Source organism: Neodiprion fabricii, chromosome 2 (assembly GCF_021155785.1).
Source record: "Neodiprion fabricii isolate iyNeoFabr1 chromosome 2, iyNeoFabr1.1, whole genome shotgun sequence".
Lineage (NCBI taxonomy): Eukaryota > Metazoa > Arthropoda > Insecta > Hymenoptera > Diprionidae > Neodiprion > Neodiprion fabricii.
In genome coordinates, this window is record NC_060240.1 from 39,344,797 (window position 1) to 39,366,181 (window position 21,385).

Here is a 21,385-nt window from a genome sequence, read left to right on the forward strand (position 1 = left end):
ATATGTATTACTTGTTTTGAGAGCCGTGTATATTTGTACTGCATATAAAATACGGTGTATTCGATGAAAACTCGAGTTTCCATTACACCTGTACTAATTCCTCTCCTAGTCTTCATCTTCGTCCTCCTCATCTTCGTCGGGCGACGCTTCCCCAAGTAACTCCTCTTCCTCTCCTGATAAAAAGATTACGAAAAAACAGAGAAAATTTGTGAAACTCGCATAACTTAGGCTGACAAGATTTGGAAAAATATTAAAAACGAGACGATCACGATTTACCCATGGGGGGTAATTCCGGGGCTGGTAAATGAGCAATACGCCATTCTTCTTCCATTTCAAAAGTTGGATCCTGAACCTCCATCACTTCCGGTCCAATTTTGTACTGATCTTGGACAAGCGGCATACTCGGCGGCGTGTAATTGTACACAGTAAACTTGTGCCCCCAGCCAATGTACAAATTGGCAAATCTTCTATCGGATGATACAAGTTGCCGGTAATTATATTCATTCGGTGATCGAATACACCGATAAATATTGCTGTCACAGATTTAACGCTCACTTTCCAGTTGCGAAAGCGAAAGCTCCCGGCCAGAGATTTGATCGAACAATGGCGACGGCGAAGTCGGGTTGGACCAATGAAGACTGTCTTACTGTCCAGGCTGGAATAGCATCCAAGGATGCATCTTCCGACAGAGGAGTCAAAAGGGGAGGACCAACTTCCTTCTGCTGTGCTTCGGGAGCCCCTTCATCGTCCTCGTTGTCCTCTTCTTCCGCAAATTCTTCCTGCAGCAGCGCAAGGTTAGATGAAATAGATCTGCATTTTTTCCTAGGCATAATTCACCTCATCTTCTTCGGGAGCATTTGGGTTCCACCACGTGGTTCGACCCTGCTTCAGAATATGCTGTCTGTGGTGACACCAGTTCGACATGGAAGGATCAATAAGGTCCTTCAATGGCAGGGGATCGTAGTGAGGATTTTCCGAAATGTTACCGCCTGGAAATCAGACGAAAGAGATTATTGCTGTTCGTTAACAGAAGACCTGTACTTAATTCATGGTAAAATCCTGAACGCAATATTCTACGAGTCTCTCAACAGTAAGTCTGTTCATAAATCCTGACATCCAATTACCCAGTCCTTCTTCCTCTTCGCCGATTTCTTCCTCTTCATCACCGCCAAAATTGTACCAACCAATTGGTGATATCGAAGTAGCAGCGGTGATGCGGGCGATTTGAGCTCGTAAATAATTTTTCTCAGTTCCCGGAAACGCGGGAAAAGTGTAAATCTGTTACAATCGAATTATTCGAACATCAAATGCGCCTTGACAAGCAATAATAAATCATCCTGCAGGATCAAGTACCGGTGTTTCAAGATTTCCCGTGAAACAGCGAACCATCAATCGCGCAGCGATTATTTGCTGAGCAGTTACGGTAGGCAGTTCAACCCAGTCATCGAGTCCAGGTGACGTTGATACAAAGTACGTCTATTCGTGAGAAGAAAACGGAATTATAAAAAATAATCGACTCGTCTCGCGGTCAAGGATTACCTTTTTATTGACACCAGTGCCGATCCTTTCCGAAGGGATTTCCGGTGGTGGTTTCCAGTGGCCTTTAGGCAACGGCGGGAAATTCAAAACGAGGTGCTTTTCTTCGACGGCTGGATCATTCGACTCCACTTCCGTGGCGAAGACCGCATTCGCAGCTTCTTTTTCTGCGTCGTCTTGATTTTCATTCACCGTTTCGGATACTTCGATTTCGCGCATCGTTTGCTCCGCAGCTTCTGTTGCCTGGTAAAAAAAAAAAAAAAAACACGGTTATTAATCAGCAAATTAAGCCAGTGGCTTTTGATTCCTAGCTTATATTTACGCAAAACTCGACAACGGCGAGAGTTTTTCACCTCTATTCGACGGTTGATCTCCTCCTCCTGGAGGTCCGCTTCCACAACCCAATAATTCTTCGGTCTACCGAGTATCTTTCCCCAAAATCTGAAAATCGGAAGTGAAAATACAGGTTAGTTTTATTCGCTGAAATCAGACAGTAGCGATGATTTTATCCGCACTCCGCAACTTGCCGGACATTTTCTATCGGGTTGTCCGCCATGAGCTTTCTGATCGACAGGTTTAAGATCACCATTTCAGCTCGTGGCAATCCTACTCCGGTCTGTTCGAAGTAATAAAGCAGGTCCAGCATGTTCGGCTTCCTCCGCTTTGTTTCGTCCTCTTCATCGTCTCCTGCGGGATCTTCCTCGCCATTTTCCGATGTCTGAACCGGCTGCTGGGGAGAGAATTTTTTTATGTAAATCGTGGAAAATCGAGACAAAGTTTGCCTCCCAAAGAGTGGCGTTTTGTCGAAAAATCACGAAACATGCCCGAAACAACTCGATCAGCTTTTTCGCGTCCTCATATTGAGCCGGAGGGACGTAAAGGTCGCGAAGATGGTCCTTTCTGCTACGGAATCGCTCCTCCTTGAGCTGTCGACTGTACTGTTCAAAAATATCAACGGCATTCTTGGGCCTCTCGGCTAGGATTTTATTGAGAACGTCGGTGAGGTGATCGTACCTGTAAAATCAGGGATTGCTTCACTCGACATGTGCTCGCGAAAATAATGACTATAAATTGAAAACGCGGACGTGAAAACTCACAGGCTGTCTCCTGACTCGGGGCTGTGCTTTTGAAGGAACTTTTTTGCTCGTCTAATGTCGTGCTCCACACAGGGCAAATCGGCCGGCGGGACTTCCTCGATGTTGTAATTAAACGCCATGCTTTCAGGTGTTCAGCTGCTCTTCAAGTCATCCATTGCGATCCTGATTGCGCAGAAATTGTGGGAAATATGACGTATTTGCAATAATTTAACATGGGATAACCTTCGTGTAATTAAATGACAAATATTTTTGCGAGGGGATCGATGCTCTGCTCGTTAGCGACCGGAAGCCACTGAGAAGTGACAGAATGGATACATAAATGACAATTGAAGTGGTAAAAACTGCGCAGGATGAACAGAAGAAGAATCAACAAATTTAGACACCATTTTTTTCCAATTCTGATTAAAGAGTTAATCTTCATGATTCAGGAACGACTTCGTACTTTGATGATCGATTGAGTTGAACGAGTTTTCTATTGTTGGGTCGATGAATTTTTTTTTTTCAACAGACGCAAATACAGTTTATTCTAGAACTAGATAGAAGAACTATGTTGCACGTGCAGTAGCGGACTTTAATCTAGTATTCGTCACACTCGTTATTAGGTTCAAGGTCCTCCGTACGAAAATCGAAATTCAGCCCACGCCATTTCCCCTAATTAGTTATTGCGGCGGAAAATTATCTTCCGCCCTAACTAATATAACGAAGATGAAATTATAAATATGACGAGAACCTCCCACTAGCGGTTTCCTGCCGAGCCTGCGATCCATTAAATTATCGTTTCCAGATGAATAACAAGAAGAAAGAAAATGTCATGTGATTGTGAAAAAGTCCACGGTTATTCACCGGACTATCTCAGTAACGAAAATTGGGCGAAAAAAACGTTTCGCAAAAACTTGAGTCATACCTGCTCAACGATTTCATTATCGTACTGTATTCACAAAAATTGGATCCTCGAAAATGAGCGATTATCTTATTTCGCGAACTGAGGCAGCGGAATTTTTCTGGTACTGGATACCAATGATTACACGATTATACGTATACAGTATGTATATATTATATAGTTATTTCATGTTCTTGCGCAATACCGACCATGAATGAGTAACCGGGCGAATGTCGTGTATTTATGAATCGAAATAGAATTGAATAATAAAATCGAATGAGTAGACGCCACGCGCGTTTGTCGCTTCCTATCGTATCTCCTCACATCCTGAAGCACATCGGTATCGGATGGCCCAAATACAAACGTTGCCTCGAGGCCATTTGCCGTTTCCTCCGACGCCCACTGTGTTAACACAATTCTTTTTTCCCTATCTATCGCCTCAGTCCTGCTCATTTTGCGATCGATTCATCGTTCGGAACTAGTTTCTTTTTTTTTTTTTTTTTTTTATTTATTTTATTTTTTTTATCATTTTTATTCTTCTTGTCGCTTCGTTCTGTGTTGAGTTTCACTTTTTATTCATCACCGCGGTATTGCAATCAGCGATAACGTGGCGCGGAAGGGATGCGAATAGTCGACTTCCTTTTCGTTCATTCAGCGTGGGAGAAAAATCCAGTAAATTGTGACGAATTTTAAACGTACCAAAGATATATTTTTAAAAATCGTACGGACACATCGCGACAATGATGAAAGACTAATCTGCAAGAATTTACTTCAACCTTCGAAATGATCACCATCAATTATGATTTGTATTTACCGCGGGATGTGATTATTTTTTATAAAAATCGACGTAAAGTTATTCGATTATTATACACATTTCACTCGATTAATTCAATATCGGATCAAGATAGGGTTTTAATATCGATGAAAACCTTCGATCGATTATAAAATTAATTAACGCGAGAGCAAGAATGTCACTTCAATTCATCTCGATTTAAACATGCACATTGTATAAATACCAAAATTAACGCCCCCGAAGATAAGCTTTATAATCCCCTGTCGTAATTTCTTCGCGATAGATCGTCCCGCAAGGATTGAGTGCTTGTCGTTGCACGTACATACATGTAATTCAAATTATATCAATTAAACGGTATACCATGAATAAAAAGGAGGTAGCGAATACCGGTGTGTGAAAAAGTCTGAACGCGGAGTAAAGAAACCGCGGACTCTTAAAAGATTGCTCTCGTCCTTCCCGACAATTCATCATTCATTCTCCTTCAACCTACATCAAGGCACCTGTAGCAGAACCGAACGCTTGCATTCGGCCGCCTGTTGCTAAAGACATTATGGCAAGATTTTCGCGCGTATTCCTCCCCCCTTTCAGCGATTTTCGCGGATTTCCACAGCCAGAGGGAATTCGCCGTTGTTTCTTCGCCGGGTTTTCCAGGCTGGGCGTCGGAAGTTCCTGGCTATGAATGAGCAACAACGTCGACTCCCCACCCCGACGCCATCTCCATCGGGGGTCGCTTCTCTCTCTGCATCTCTGGCCCTGCTCTGCATCTTCAGTTTAGTTTCTCGTGAGTTGCCACACGGGCATCAACCGCGCTGTGGTTTCTTGCCTTGCAGAGTTTGTTCGAGTTCCGTGCGCACCACGAGGCACGCGCTTCATTCTTCCAGGAGACTCTCTTCAGATACCGGCACTGAATTAAAACGATCATTCAAAATCAATCGAAACTGGTACCGGAAGGATACGACAGAGGAACCGGTGTCCAGGGGCTTTCGCCATGGATCGCCGACGCGATTGGTGAGTCGATTTTTACCGCTTTCAAACTACCTCCGGAATACAGAGACCCCTTTTAACGTTGTTCAAATTTCCCGCGCTTACCGATCGGCGTCTGTGTGTATAGCTTGATTCATTTTTAATTAATTCATCGTCGATTCATTCATGATTCCGATCCGCAACCGATTTCGTGCGTATAATAGAACCGGTGAAAATCGATTCCACGGAGATTCGAAGACAGCGACGACGCTTCTCGAATCAACAGAGTGATTAATTTCTCCTATATTAAACCTGTGTTTTCTGTGCGCCCGAACCGCGGTGAGAGACGTGTTACGTAAATACGCGCACAAACCAGTACTCGATTTTTATTATTTACCGTAAACAAGCTTTTTGTCTCACATTACGACTTCCAAGTCGTTTTATCACCGGGTTCAAAGTGGCGTCTAGGATCGCCAGACCTGCTTCTCTTACGTGTCTTATTAATTTCGCGGTAAAAAGACGGATTCCTGCGACAGTTCCGAGGTCATTGGTCAAGTTCTCGATCCCGGACGCATGCATATTGACACAGCGATCACTCGCGATTCTCGAACACTCGGTCCTGTCACCGGTTAATTAGAAATTCAAACGACGGTGGAGCGGAGCCTCGAGTTTGTAAAATCGAGACCCGAACTCCGGATCTGTTATTCAGTCCGCCCGAGATCATCCTCCCAGATCGCGAGTCAATTCTTCGCTATCGCTCTCGATCCGATCGATGTTTCGATCCCGATATCACCCGCAAGTTTTTGCACGTTCTTCGCGAGGGAATCCTAGAGTCGTCGGTCGGATGCGGGACTCGTGCAGCATCCGGCTGATCGTGAGGCGAAAAATTCGAGAGGAGTAGCGCACGCTGGCTCTGAAGCTTCAGTCAGTGCTCGACTCCCGTCCGAGACGGAGTGCGTTGTTACAGCCGAAAACGATCGAGTGTGTCGCCTTGGCGGAGGGAAAAGATTACGAGGAGAGAATCTCGGCTGAAGTTGAAGTGCGGCGGGGACTTCTTATCCAGGTCCTGGGCCCTTTGATTTCCCGGCACCGAGCGACATGCCTGCCTCGAACATGCGGTCAGTCAATCGCATCTTCTTATCATCATCTTGCATCCTTAAGCCTTAAGCGGCTCTTAGGGCCAGAATTTGACTAAGATCTGACGGATGTTCCCGTCTCTTTCTTTCGCCTCGTTCTTATCACCGTCGAGCTATTCAATTTGACGACAAGGTCTCGCCTACCACGGAAAGTCCGACCAGAATTAATTACTGACCTTTTTATTACGTGGACACAGTTGTCCGTTAATTACACGATTTACCTGCTTGATTTTCACCGGTTCTCAGTGTCGATGAAATTCTTTAAAAGTAAAAATTTTTAAAATAGAGATGAATCGTTCATTTCGTTCACAATGCGCGAAGCTTACGAACCGTGAGACGGATTTTGTCTGTCAAAACATTCCCGCGTAGGAAAAATACTCTACATGCTTTTTACGATGCTTGGAAGTCTTCTGCATGCATTTGGCGATTGAAAGGCAGTTTAATACGAACTGTATTAAAAATGAAAAAATTGAAGGTGGTGTGAGATTTAAAATTTACGATAATTTATGGAATTATGATTTTTTATATACACTAGACGCAATATTTCGTCAACGGAAGATCTATAATTCTCAATCTATGTTCAAATGTTTTCACTTTTTTTACAATTAAACTTTTTAAACCCACACCGGAACATTTACATCACTCGATATAATTCATCTTAAAAATCATGGGAACTGAAGCTGTAGAAAATAGTTTTTCTCAAAAACCGCCACTCGGTCTGATTTCCGGATGACCGAAGCGTTCGGTTAGCTTGATTTTATACCTTCGAGGAATACTCGCAACTCGTCTTTGTCAAAACCCTTAGTTAGGAAACGTGTAATTTGTCGTCCAGAAAATCTGGGTCGTTGGTTTCACTGGAAAGACGAGAAAGGAATTATATTTTTGCCGAGAAACCGCAAGAAACTTTAGGGAGAGGAAGGAAATAAGAAGCAGGAAAAATAAATATCGCTATGCTGATAATAACGCGTTGATTTCATTTCCACACCTTTGATACGATAACGTGTTTTGCAATCAATATAGCTGCCGTCTTGGATATTTTCAAATGTCGTATTAATACTTGCGTATAACGCTACGTGTATATTTCACCGGTGATTTAGCGTTACAACTCTGTGCTACACCTGTTTTACACAAAGGGTTATTGTTGCGAGCTTTCATCTCTGTGAATCCATGTTTAAAAAAAAAAAAAAAAGAAAGAAGTGAGGGAAGCACATGGTAAATAAAAGATTAAAAAAATCTCTGCAACTTATCCCGAGCTTGGCAGGACAATGCATGGCTTATGGTAATAGCCGCGGCCCTCGCGTAGCTATTCCTCCTCCTTACTTCTGGTCATAGTACGTGTGTATATACCTAGTAAAATTGAGCTAAGCTGACCCTTGGGAGTGCCCATAACGCTTGTGCTCAACGAACGAAGGCCGGCCAAGGCTGCGCGACTAATCGGTACCATTTGGTAAACAATCGTCGTTGTCGACCGGAAACTGTGGTCATCGATCGTCGATCAGACTCGTAAAACATCTTCGGCAATGTCACACAACTCCCTGGCACGAAATTCAACCGCAAGCATTTCTCACTCGGGGTATTTTATTATAGTCAGCCCATTTGCTCTTCATTTTTACCACATCTTTTATTGTCTAGAAACAGACAGAGAAGAAGTGAAGATAAAAATCAGCAATTTCCTATAAATCGGTCGAGAGACGTCTCGTCGTTCTTAGTAGAAATATTTATTCATTTTGAGTAACTGGTACCAACAGCTTTTAATAGCGAAATTGGTAAGAAGTCGGATTTGCGATATTTTCAGCGCGTGATCTTTGTCTCTTCGATATCCAAACGCGTTTCAAGATTGTTGACGAGTATAAATCCGATTACTATAAATATTATAATCGTTGCCGAGAAAATTTGTATACCAAATAAGCGATCGCTCATTACACTCGGAGATTTTATTCTCAAACTGAAAGGACACAGATGCATTATAAAGCCTCGTCGAGTCTTCCAAGCGTCTGACGGATTTACAAATTGCTCCGCTTTTGTCTTTCGGTATTAAATTTTACCGCTTTGATCCCGGGACACAGGTTCGTTCTTTCGTCACACCGTGCGGAGCTTTACACATAACTACGATATACAAAGGAAAGTTTTAAGCCCCGAGGAATATCAATCCCAGACGTAGAAATGAATGAAAAAAAAATGCGTTCCCGACGGTTTGACGATTTTTATAACCGCAATTCTTAGCTCCTCGGATTTCGCTGCAATCACTGCAATCGTCGTCTTCGCCATCCGTGACATTCGGTGTGAACACGAAGCCTCGGGAGTTTCTCCCCTTCAGGGTGTGATTTTCCTGGCGTCTAAGTCGGCCGTCTGTCCCGTTTTTGTCACACATTCGAAACGCCGTGAAAGCTGGGTACCAATCCCGTTTCCGCCCCCTTCCTTCGCCCGAGATAATATGCGGCCTAACGAACGCGTGAGCGGCTCCTCGCATTCAAGCGGAATTAAAGAACTGGAATTATTTATCAGCTCCCAGGCATAATCAGCCACGATTGTCATTTTGGCAGCGTTCCTTCCTTTTAACGACGACTGAACACCATGCATGCCGAGTAACCCAGCTCCAGTCCCTGTAGCGATATGATATTTCATGGGCTATTTCGAAGCGCAAGGGATCAAGATTCTATTTTCGTAACGCATAGCCGACGCTCCTCCGAGACCGTACAGCGAGTTTCTGCTCCTTCAAATCTTCCTCAATTCTCAACGCGACCCGGTGACTCTGATCGTTGCGCCGACAATATCGATAGCGATTAAACCGGAGGTGCGTATTGCCCTGATACAATGGATCCTTGTATACCACGATACCAAATTAGCACTCTCGAGCCGGGATTAAGGGGGGAGAACCACTGCTCACGGAGGGTTGACGATTAGCGTGAGTTAATGAGGGAGCCTGTGTTTGTTGGGTCGAAGCTTTGAAGAAGCCGACCGGGTTTATAAACCGTTCAACGAGTGTATGTAACCGTTTTCCGGGCCGTCCTGACTTTCTACCGCATCTAGTACGCCGCTGGTTAACCGTAATCGGGATGCGTAGACGCAACACAGATCGCACTGCCCAACTTATGCGTCTCATTAAAACGTCGAAGGGCCAAAAGACATGCGCCACTAACGTGTTCGGCTGGAATGAAATAGCCGAGTTACGATGCTTTATCCCGAGGGAATTAATCTAGGACTCGAAACTCGCTTCCCCGGGAGTTCACTTTTCCAAAAAAGAGTCGCTGACTTATCTTCGCTTTAGGCCTGTGTTCGAATCGTTCGACCAATTGACCGGCAGTCCGGTATCCTGCGGCATTCCAGGCCGCAGTGTCGTGTTTAGAGGATATCCGGTTTCCTTCTACGAATCAGCTCCCGTCCGACGTAAGAATACATCGTACACAAAAACTCCGCAGGATGCTTAGAGACGAAATGTTGGACGATTTTCGCCGACGTGTATCTGGGTTCTCTTCCGAACTCGACGACCGCAGTGACATTCGATTCCCGTTTAGTTTTAGGTCCGCCTGATCATTAGCGAGTATTAGTTTCTGAGGTTGACAAAATCTTAGCCCAATTACATCATCGGCATAATCGATTCGTTCGTTATTCAAGTTGCAAAATATCGCGTGGAGGACTTGAAATAGCGAAGCAATCGGTGATCGGAGTCGGTAAATCGTTACTCACGCACGATTCGGCGATGACGGTTCTCCGAATCGGCATTTTTGATTCCATTCACGTCGAGCTCGGCTTTCGTGCATCGTCGCGCGATCGCTTCAGCGACGTTTCGAGTATCCCGTGATTTTGGCGACTTCACCCTCCGTCAAGGGTGAGGGAGATGGACTCGAGGCAACCTGTTGCTCCGACTTTTCTCGTCTCCCTCGGCAGCCAGACGCCCGTCTCGCCTCCGTCTCGCTCCGACTTCTGGAGTCCAAATGACGCCTCCTTCCTCGAGACTCGAACCGCGGTGCTGAGCTCCTGCTCCCCGAAGGCCTCGAACTACGTCCTCTCTTTCGATCTCGTACCGAGCGCGTTGGTTAAATTTCTCTTTCCTCTTTCTCGCCCGCCTTTTTCACCTAGTGACACGTGGGTTCGGCATCCTCTTCGACTCTCGACGTTCAGTCTGCCGCCTCCACCGAATACTGAAACCTTGATAATCATTTTCGTCTAATAGAAGAGCGCGCTGAATCCTCTCTTTCCTCAAACGTTCTCGTCTTTATCCCACAACTGCAGCCTCATCCTTGGATCGATGACGCGGTTTTCAACGCTCTTATCGCTCGTATACCAGCGCCTGGACCGCAGCTGCCGATGTCAAGGGGGCCACATTTTGGACCAATACACAGGCTGTGTTTCATTTTCATTAATTAAAATCCACAGTTATCTCGGAACCGTCCGATGCACCAGAGTCGTAAATAAAGACCGCGGTATCGGCGGGTAATTCGTTAGCCCGAAACTCTACGCAACGTATCTATCCGGCGTAATTAATTTTAATACCCTTGATCTTGGTACGCACGAACACTCTCGGTCTCTGTTCCGTCATGAACGGCCAAACCGTAGCGATTCTCTCTCGATTTCGCCCCCGGCATCATATCCGCTATGCGATTCACTCCTCGGGCCCGCGTCCCATAAATCATGTTTAACTGTCGCACGCGGCGAAGATCTTTCGCGATCGTAAACGGCAAGGGATGCGAATTCTCTCTTGGCCTCGTGCTTCTCGAAGGCTTAAACTCATCTTCGCGCCGCCGCCGCTGCCGGAGTCTCGTCGAGATCGTAATGTGTTCTTTTCTCAAAATTACATCTTCTCTCACCCGGCCCGAATGCGGTCTGCGAATGCTTCGCTCGTATTAACGTCCAAGAGAGCGCTTCGCAGGCCAAGCATTCCTCTTTACGCTCTGAAATTATTCCGGCACTTTCAACAATCAGCTGTGCCCACATTCTCTACCATAGAGAGACCCCCTAATGATCAACCATTATTTCGAACAATGCTGTACGCGGGAATTAGAACGGACGAATCAGGGTTGGCCCGGCATTCCGTTTCAAGCGCACAGTCGAATTGGGGCTGAACTTTCAGGGTCAAGATTGGTTGCAGCGGTAAACTATGCAAACGGAAAAATAGACTGGGGAAAAGATGTACGAGATGCTGAGAATCGGGTGCGCTCACGTGGCGATTGCCACAGGTATACACCCCTAACCTGTAGGTTCGACCTGGACCGACCAAACGCTCGTTATGTCCGTTCCATTAATTTTCTATTCAAAGATTTGGAGCCGCCCATCACGATTACGTCGCTCATGATGATTCTATCTAGTGTACAAACAGGAGAAATACAGCTGTTGTAAATCGAATTCCTCAACTTTAAGAGCATTTCTTTCTCTTTTTTTATTCTCGTGGATGATCGTTGTTATTTGTTGTTTCTTACTCGCAGCCGTTCAGGCACGTCCGCGTTTACAACACGGGAGGAAATTGCACTTTGAAGAGGCGTAATGATAAAACCTAGTGAAATTCTTGTACACTGAGATGAGAATCAATGACCCATAGCCTCTAACATTTTGCGGTAAAACCTCCCGCTGCGGGCTGCAATTGCGGTTTGGTAACCGCAGCGTCATGCCTCGGCCAATGAGACTGTCTGGGACCACAACTTGGGGGATCACCTCCCAGGTCTCAGTTCTCGGTAATCTCAGTAAAAAGTAAAGAGCTTTCGAGACGCTGATGGGTCCGAGTAAAGGTGTGTAAGAGCATTTCGAGTTTTGTTCGATTGCCAGAGGACTTGACCTGGGTCTTGGAGAACAAAAACAAAAATTCGAAATCGCTTCAGCTCTGTTCTAAGAAAAAAAATGGTGACTCCGAATCAAATAAGGGTGGTAAGATGATGGCAAGAATAATGATATAAAAAATATCAATCCCATTTTTAATATGGGTATAAAAGCGAAATCATTTTTCAACTTTTACCCACTAAGTTTTTCTTTTTTTTTTCTCATTAAATTTCATGATACAGCGTTCGTTTTTTCTTCTTCTTTGAACTTGATATATTTAGCGTTATTATACATTACACACGATCTACTGTCAGTGACGAAACATTCCACGCTTTGTATACAAGCGTAAAAATATAGTCCACATATCGTCGAACCGTAGTAGGTGTTATATGACACGTATACACACATGGTTCATAAAGAATATAGTACGATTGTACAAACAATGTGAACAACGTGCGCGCATGACGTAATTATACATATATACACGCATGTGCTGAAATTCTTATCGCGAACGAAATTAAGTTTATTATACAAATTTCATAACCACGTGCAAACATCGAATTCAAAGTGAGCAATCAGAGGTTCGAGTCTAGATTCCACGAATGAAGCGCCAAGTGCTTGCATTATTTTTTTTCACTTTCTGTGCCATGATGTTTCTGTTTTAATACCGCAGGTTGCGACGTTTCGCGACACGACAGAACGATCATTTTGGAGCCGAGCACGTTCCTTAACGACGACCCTTCATTCCCACAGAATACAAGCATAACGGTACTCGATACGCTTTCTCGGCTTCTTTTATCTATCTGGCTCGAAAATGCCTCCATAATTCAAGTCCGCTTGCATATCGTTTATCCCCAAGAGTTTCCACCTACGAATAGGTGTCGTATAATATCTCAGATCCGAAAAGCTTCGGGCTACCAAGTCCGAGGTGCCCGAGAGGCGCAGACGGAGGATACTGGTCGCTAGATAAATCCCGTCATCGCGTAAGGAATGCTCAGCTCTACCGAATAAACGGCCAAGAAACATATCCTTCGACCGAAAAGATCTTCGTCGAGGCGAAGCCAAGACGGACCGAGGACTGCCTGGTATGGCTAGGAACCCGACCGATAGAAACCGGCGGTCGTACTTTGTCCCGGTGGTTCTCAATTTCATTGAAACGGGAATAGAATTATTACTTACGAGTATCTCTTTTTACAAAATAAAACAAAAAAGTAATAAATTATTTCAAATATTGCAGAAAAGTACACCAGAACTTTGTTTTACCTGAAAAAATGTTGCTTCAATGTATTAAACGTATCCAAACTGTATGGAGGAGGTTTATAAATCGCAGGATAATTGATTGCAAACCCTTGAAGAAATCGGAACGTGAAATCAATTGATCATCGGTAGATACTTCCGATTTGAATATTGTCTTTCTTGCAAAAAATTGATGATTCGTAGCGGTAAATACTCTGTTGGGTGTTATTTTTTTTTTTTTTTTATTATTATTTTTTTTTTATCATCTTATGCCTAATGTCTTTTTTCTTTACCTTGATGAAATTCGACCGAGTTTACAGATGCGGAAGAGAAGATAACGCCGTTTATCTCTGCCCCATAAATTAGATATCACGCGAGGAACTTGTATGTACGGTAGATAATTAGTTTCGCTCGAGGTGACATGATTTTGGTGCTGGTGTTTTTGTACTACAATTCCGGGAGAGAGGAGTGCCCGATTTCGGTAATTGTTTCTTGTCTGCAATCCGCCGGTAATTACTATACACGTACAAATATAAACACAGTTGCATACGGTCATCTAGATGTTATCTACGATGTGTGAAGAAGCTGACTGCGCGTTTCTTTGATGCAACGAACACTAATGTTCGTACGAATCGATCAGAAGCTCAATGATCAGCTGGAAATGTCGAGGAGCTGTTAAACAGGAAGACCAAGAGATAGAAAAAGGTTTTAATTTCTGCAATGGGTTCGCTGTTATTCCCCATTAATTGGCTCATTGTCAGCGCAGTACCGACTTGACAAGGCTTCGTGAACCTGATTTTCCATTTTCATTTCGTTACAGGCACACTGCGAAGGTGTAGGTAGATATTGTAACGCGTAAAAAGATACCGCCCACCTCCTCGAGATGTTGGATAGTAAGACCTGCTCCCTTCGGAATCCTAAGGATCCCATTATGCACGAACTTCTCACGTGTCACCCTTTCATCCCCAGGTCTAACCCTTCCGCCTGTCGTCATTATCGTCCTTGTTATTATTATCACTGTTGTTATTGTTCCCCTCCCTTCTGATCCGTGGATTATTGGAGCTTACAGAGTTACACGCACAATCATTCCGCCATGAGATGCCTGACCAAAGATACTCCTATCGCACCTAGAATGAATTGTGATTATCAAATTTGATCCTCACATTGGCTGACGACTTTTCGAGGCCTGGAATAATAGTAAAATGGTTTTTTCCCACCTCTGCTACACGTAGGCATTGGTCATGCGATCGGTCTCGCTTCGGGGTTGTGAAGACGCACAATCCACTTATGTAAATCTCTTTTAATGCTCGACGGCGGGTTTCGAGAGGCCTTCCTCAGGACCGCACACCTCATTTCTTTCCCCTTCTCCTGCTTCCATCGCCTTAGGCGGTGGGAGTTGAATTATTTCCAAACGGGTTTATACCGGGATAATTGATCAAAAGGAATTACGGGTCCTAATATTGTTAGGACTAAACGATCGTCGGCGTAATTCACGCTGTTCTTTTTCACGATCACATTCTGTGGATGACATATTTATACCCGTACCTACGATATTTTTAGTCGCGAGAGTGAGAATCGGTCGAAATGCGTGTAAGGAAATTGCTTGAATATTCGAGAATCACAGGCGGGTAAAACGGGCGAACAAGTTGAATAAGAAGAATGTGTATATTCGAATATCTACCCTGCGTTTCTAAATCCAGTCCGTAGAATTCGGCTCTTTGAGGAAGTCTAGCGCGCAGTTATTGCATACCTTCCGCATACGTTGCCTCATTCGCCAGAGGCTGCATCAAGCCCGGTAAATATCACGTGCAAGAGAGTTAGTTTACATTCTTCCACGTGCCGGCGATTTTTAGGTCATCCCCGTTATTTTCGACCGTACGCATATCACGGTTTCAGGGGGAATTATGGCTTTATGGCGAAAACGCCCTCCGCGACGCGTTAGACAAACTAACAACTAACGATTCAACAAAGAAAAATCCATCGCGTTTCCGCAGTCCAGGCAAAGCAACGGAATAATCAACCTCGATGCAGTATCAACATCTAGATTATACTGTCTTTTCGAAAAGCGATGATTGGGTAACTATGTTCAAGTCCCAAGATTAGGTCGACAAGGTGAGAAGGTACACCGGTTTCCCGAAGCTTAGCGTTGGCTTCTTGAAAAAATTTACAACACCGGGTACGTACCGTGGGTTCAGGGTTGAGGTATCGACCCTGCAGGTGGCCTCTTCCATGTCATATCCGCTTATCTAGCAGTAGGTGTACAGAATTTACGAGGTAATTAGAGCCACGTGTAACCAACGAACCCGGTCGAGAGATGTTCTTCCATCGACTTCTTTGCCCTTACCGATCGTTTGTGGGTTACGCACGTGGGCGTGATTGAATATTAGGTCCGAAATGAAGGATGGGGTGGTCGGTCGGCTCGTCTATCCGGGATTAAAAATAGAGGATCTCTTCTCAGGTGAAATACAATCCGGTCTTCGGTGTTCCCTAAACCCTTTGAATAATCAGAGCTTGGAGTGAGCTGCTCAGCTACCGCTGGCGTCCTTTTCCTTGATCCTAATTATAGGTATAGGCGATACCTCACTGTTTCCCCGCCTGATTGACGAGGGTAAGGACGTCTTCGATGAGGACTTATCTATCGCGCTCTTCCCTGCATTCACGTTCCTCCTCCACGAGACGACCCGACTTCGGAATAACTTGCGATGCGTGAGTCTTGAAGCGATCGAAATTGATGAGCTTGATTTTGAGGCCCGGAACTGATACTCCAGAACCGATTTAAGAACGCCCAATGACACGGCGAATGTTACCAATCGTTTTTATCTGACTCGTTGGTCTTCCTGGTCGATGTCGATGCAGTTCCGTTTCCTCTTGAGTTGACCGATTGACTCGACTACCGGATTAGATTGAGATTAATCTATCGGATCGACAATCGGACAATAGCTCAGGTCGAGTCGAAGCTGGAGTTGCACAACGTTTAACAAGTTTCTAACTCAGTCCAACGCGCGGTCTCGTAGGCATGAATTCAGCCCGGTCTTTGCTTTGAAAGAGACTGTTGCTCAATAGAATGGGAACACATAGGTATGTACCTGTAAGGTTAGAAACAAATACTCGTCACTTTTCAGCCACTCTCAAAAGCCGGGGACTTATGAGACGTTCGGGATAAAAGTCCGTTCAATGCTCAACCCTGGTAATGCTAATTGCTCAACAGCAGGTACGGTCCAACAGTAAATACGTCTAAACGGACAACGGCTGACTCGATACTTCGGAATTAACTCTCAGGACGAAATTGAATCTTTATAACGAGGGCGGTAACGAAGTTGGACGACTGGAAGTCTGTTCAAATTTGTTGGGCCAGTTTGTACAGCGATAACGAGAGAAATGACAAACTTGACCCACATAACTTTAGACAGGTGGCACATCTCGAGGCGTGATGCAAGTTTTCTGTGAACTTCGAAGTCAATGGCTTGACCTCATGAATTACAACTCACTGCAACTTAGCACTTCCGACGTACCGTTAAGCGAGCGTTAACAGCCTGCACGGCACCGATGGATGGAATGGTGCATTTCGAACAAGAAGAAGAATGATAGGAGACGAATGTCTTTGCCTCGAGCACATCCACCTGGCATTTCGATGCTGGTTTGAAATTTGAATAACACCGGTCACGCCGCTGCAGGTAATCAAAAGAGACGGGTACCGATGTCCCAATGGTACACACGCCTGCATGAAATCGGCCGAGCCGCGCTGTCTGTGATAAATTTTCAACACCGCACGTCGTTTATCACGGCTATATTAACGTCGGATATCTTACGAGGGTTGCAGCGGTTTTAGAAATATGCACGCGGATGAGACGCAGCGCCGGACGCCTTCTGCTTACGCTCATGCTAAACCGAGCAAATAAACAGACCTGTTCCTAGCTCGGGCTAGCGAGAATTCAACGGAGAGTAAGAGACTCGCCATTTTCAGCTTCCAAGAAACTCGGGTCGGCCACAGCTTTTTACCAGTTAAAATAACACGCTGTTTGCGGAGAGTGAGAACGGGCCTTGAATCGCTGGAAATCGAATCATCAGCGACCTCAAATTTTCCTTCATCACTTCCCGCCAATCAATTTCCAACCAACGACGATAATTCACCGATAAGCGCGTCCTTAAAATGAGCGCAAGTTTCAACTGGGATGATGCAGACTGGGTGGTCCTGATTTCTTATGGGTAGGAAATAAAAAACAGCAAGAAAGAAGGAGGCAAGAAATACTGTGACAAATTCACCCGGCTGGCACACTTCCACTCCAACGGATAGCACGAGCCACCGTAATTCGGATGGGCCGGTGCAGGAGTTATGAATGAATTGTGCTCAGGGAGGCGGCAATAACGGGCCGGGGATGAACGAGTCTTATTGTCAGACCACAGAACGGAAAGAGGGCGATATAAGAGGATTTCGCACCTGTAGCGGCAATTTGTCCCTTTTCCCAAGCTTCGCTGAAGGGCGAATAATAAGAAGCAGGATCCATTCAGCGGAACTATTCTTGACGGTGTATTTGAACGGAGCTTTGTTTGCCAAAAACAATTTGCTCGTCGTTCGGACAGACAACGCCGGTTCGCAACTCCGTAGCAGCTGTTTGCAGTCGGCGCGGTGAAACACAAAGCACAGCTTTTTTACGTTGCGTAGTCTAATCAACGACCGATAATTCCTCGAACACAGCTCGGGGCAACATTTCGCAAGTGATTATACAGTGCGTGTACGATCACCGACAGATATGACGAGTTGAGAAACGATTCGCGAAATTTTACAACGGACAGAGAAAACGACAGTCTGTTTTGCGGATTCTGCAAAGTTGGATTTCGGGAAACGCCGCTGGTGGTATAATGTAACGGATATGATCCGTGGGACCAGGGCCCATTTTTACCCAAGATCTTTGGACTCATATGCCGTTGAACCACCAGCCGGTTTTACAACACATTCATCTACCCAGAAGGCGGGCTTGTGTGAATCTTGGGCCTCTTTAGGGCAGCGAAGAAGAATGAGAAGAAGCAGGTATGAGATGCGGCATGCGAACGTATAATTTTCGACAGTCCCTCGATGCGTGCCGCTTCCCTAGTGACTTGTTTACTGAGTTTTCCGGCCCACAAATTGGTTCCTGTTCTCGGTGGTCCCGTCATCCTAAGCCAACAAATGTCGACGCAAGAATGAAGATTAGGAGAGATTATTTTTTCGACATTCAAAACTTGACTCCTTGCTCAACTCGGTCGTCCGATTGGACGCGTGACAGCGAAAGAGAGAAAAAGAGAGAGAGAGAGAAGCGTTTATTCTATACGTAGAGAGTAAGGGAGGGAGGGAGATAGATAGAAGACGGTATCTTAACTCTCCAAGAACATCGCTCGGTGCGTCAGGATAAAAAGATTTTTAAGATTTTATAAGAGTAGTTGATTTCCATTTTTCGCAACGAAGCTGTTAAACAGTGCGGAGAGGTTCACCGCGTGATTTGTCTGTCTTCGAAATACGCGTGGTGTGTTTTACTAATTATAATGATATTCACGAGCTGCTTAGCGTCGAAACGAATTATTCCAGAGGCGTGACTAATACCGCGAACCTCGTGCGTATATCCAATGTGTATTTAAAAAGAGAAGAAAAAAAAAAGAATAAACCAGTAGATGGCATCGGGAATTTGTGATATATTTTTTACGGACCATGCATCATCGTCCGACTAATTTTTTTTTCTCAAAGAAAAAAGTTTAAACAATATTTTCAGGATATGTTTACCGTAGAATCTAGGGAAATAGTTCGATTAACGCATAAGCGACTACTGTGTGTAATGACTTCGGGAAGGAAAGTGATTTATCTCAATTAGCAAGTGAACGTCAGACTTGGTAATTAGCGTAATTGATATTTTATCTGGACACACATGGCAGGATCAGTCAGTTGAGGTCGAAGGCCACGTGTGGCTGACACGATCAAATGCGCATGAATCATTCCAACTGTCTCCGCCAATTAATACGTACTCTGTTTGAAGCAAAATAAATTGTAGGTACACTTCTCAGGATATCCGCTGCAATTTGTATTTGGCAAATTGAAATTCAGCCCTTTTTGCGAATGAATATACGTACATTTTCAAACCGCGTATTTTTTCCGTTCCATATCCTCATTCAGGAAAGTCTTTCTCGCCGTTTGATCATGTATCAAAATAGTATCTTAAAATTAGAAGTATACACGTATGACGCTCTTAACACGTCTTATTCTGGCTATTGAGACTCGAAAGTTTTATCGCTTTTCGGCTCGTCCCTCTTCACAACCGGTCCATTAGCTGGCAGATTGCTTGCTTTCAGACTCTTCTGTGCGATGATTTTCTAATTCCAAGTACAAACAGCGGAAGTTTTATAGACTTTTTTATCGTACCACGGAGGTATAATACACCTGACAATGAGATTCCAACTTTGTGAATGAACGAAAATATCGCTCCTTATAAAACGGGAAAAAAAGAACGTGACAAGGTTGTCGAAACGGGTTACAAGAGGTATACTATTTTCGATAAACCGACTGCACCGGAGTATCAATCATCGTTTGAAACGCTTTTCTCGCCAAGATTTGGAACGGGGCCAAGTTCAACCACCTGCCTTTGAATTTCTCACCGTTCTCTCGGAGAGGCTGAACGCGCGATGCGCGCACCTTGATCGGTTTCAAAGTTAGGGCCGTGCCAAGGGCACCGACACCTTTCCCAAACATTGCACAGTGTACGCGGTGCCCGGAGCAGAATCAGTCGAACACTCACGCTAGAAGGCATCGGGTGTGAACTCGTGAAACCCGTGGAAAATAAAGAGACCTACCAAACGCCACAGGCCACGAAAATACCCGCATTAGCCAATGGCGAACTGCAGCCAGCCAGCAGCGTTGGAAAGGCTGAAAAGGGCGCAGGTGACGGATAACCGTGTAAAATATGCTGGCTGTTTGCATTACGTGACGGCATCTCCCTCGGCGATGTTTACCTCTGCAATTTCACCTTGAATCTGGGATGCGAGTATTAATTGCCGAGGCGTGCGACTTCTTGCAACTACTTCGGACATGGATAATGTACGATGCTTTTAGAGGATGAATTCTCGTTCGCGATAAACCAACGTTTGTATCTTTCTTGTAAAACCTCGTGAGCTGAAAGTGCGAACTGGGAAAGGAAAAAATGGACTAAAGATGCTGATTTTTCGAGTGTGAAAACTTTGGCAAACGCTTATGTCCGACTTTTTTGCATGTGACTTTTACGCTGGATGAAAGCACAGGAGTCAAAGGAGGGTAAGAATTTTCAAGGGATGAGAATTCGCGAGCCAAAATTACGGAGCGTGTAGTTTAGAGCGTATCAAAATAGTCCTTTACCCCTTGTTAATTGTGTATTCTGTTTGCTTGTGTTACAGGTGAGTTTCAAAGCAGCAAGTTTCTCCCATCAATTTCTCGGTATACCATAGACTACGATACTTTGGTCGTCTCAAGTAAGTTCTAGGCGTTTATCTACGCGAATATTATTCCTTCTGCGTGTGATACAAGCTGAGATTGTTATCTGGAAAATCATACATGTTTGCGGAATCATACGCATGAGAGAAAATTTTGCGTTTGTAGTTTAAGGAAATCGTTTGTCAGTCGAGAGACAATGTCATCGTGAAGGTGAACGCGGTGCCGTAAATCTAGCAAAAAGCGTCTCGTAAATTTTTCCAAGCGAGTTATCTTACTTCGTCTTTATGCCCGTTTATTCATTTTCTGCTACGACGAGATTACATCAGATTCAATATGTCGTATGTTGGCTTAGAGCCACGGTGATAAAGCCCGAATTCATAGCTTCTGTAACAAACAAACGTGAGACGTCGACCGGCTCCTGAATGTTTACATATGCATGTATGGGGTTACATTTTTTTACTTACACAATTCAGCAAATACCGTTGATAAATCGCGTACTCTCAATCATTGGTAAAATTAACAAATTACGACCTTCCGATTGGGTATAACAAAATCGAGGTTCAA

General features: G+C 44.6%; 2 protein-coding genes across 8 annotated transcripts in view; one reads left to right on the forward strand and one right to left on the reverse strand.

Annotated features, from left to right (window-relative positions):
- Window positions 1-105: 105 nt before the first annotated feature.
- LOC124175645 (radial spoke head protein 6 homolog A) lies at window positions 106-2,752 on the reverse strand. Its single transcript, XM_046556046.1, has 11 exons — window positions 2,634-2,752; window positions 2,361-2,550; window positions 2,064-2,266; window positions 1,890-1,977; window positions 1,540-1,779; window positions 1,354-1,476; window positions 1,125-1,278; window positions 838-989; window positions 556-779; window positions 277-467; window positions 106-173 (listed from the first exon to the last, which is right to left on the reverse strand). The coding sequence occupies exons 1-11, from the start codon at window positions 2,750-2,752 to the stop codon at window positions 106-108; spliced, it is 1,752 nt and encodes a 583-aa protein (XP_046412002.1).
- A 2,352-nt stretch (window positions 2,753-5,104) lies between these two features.
- The window catches only part of LOC124175110 (papilin), a 71,326-nt gene continuing 55,045 nt past the window's right edge, over window positions 5,105-21,385 (forward strand). For 6 of the 7 annotated variants that reach the window (XM_046555013.1, XM_046555019.1, XM_046555017.1 and 3 more), the window contains exon 1: window positions 5,105-5,314. In XM_046555013.1, the coding sequence (XP_046410969.1) occupies window positions 5,295-5,314 (20 nt within the window). In that variant the 5' untranslated portion in view covers window positions 5,105-5,294. Of the gene's footprint in view, window positions 5,315-6,206; window positions 6,388-21,385 lie in introns of those variants that run through there. The other variant, XM_046555014.1, reaches the window with a different exon arrangement.

Excerpts from the sequence above, each read along its gene's own strand:
- LOC124175645 (XM_046556046.1), bottom strand. The coding sequence starts at position 2,752 with ATGGCGTTTAATTACAACATCGAGGAAGTCCCGCCGGCCGATTTGCCC. Across the intron at positions 1,477-1,539 it reads GCACTGGTGTCAATAAAAAG|ACGTACTTTGTATCAACGTC; the intron begins GTAATCCTTGAC and ends TCTCACGAATAG. Across the intron at positions 1,279-1,353 it reads CGGGAAATCTTGAAACACCG|ATTTACACTTTTCCCGCGTT; the intron begins GTACTTGATCCT and ends CGATTGTAACAG.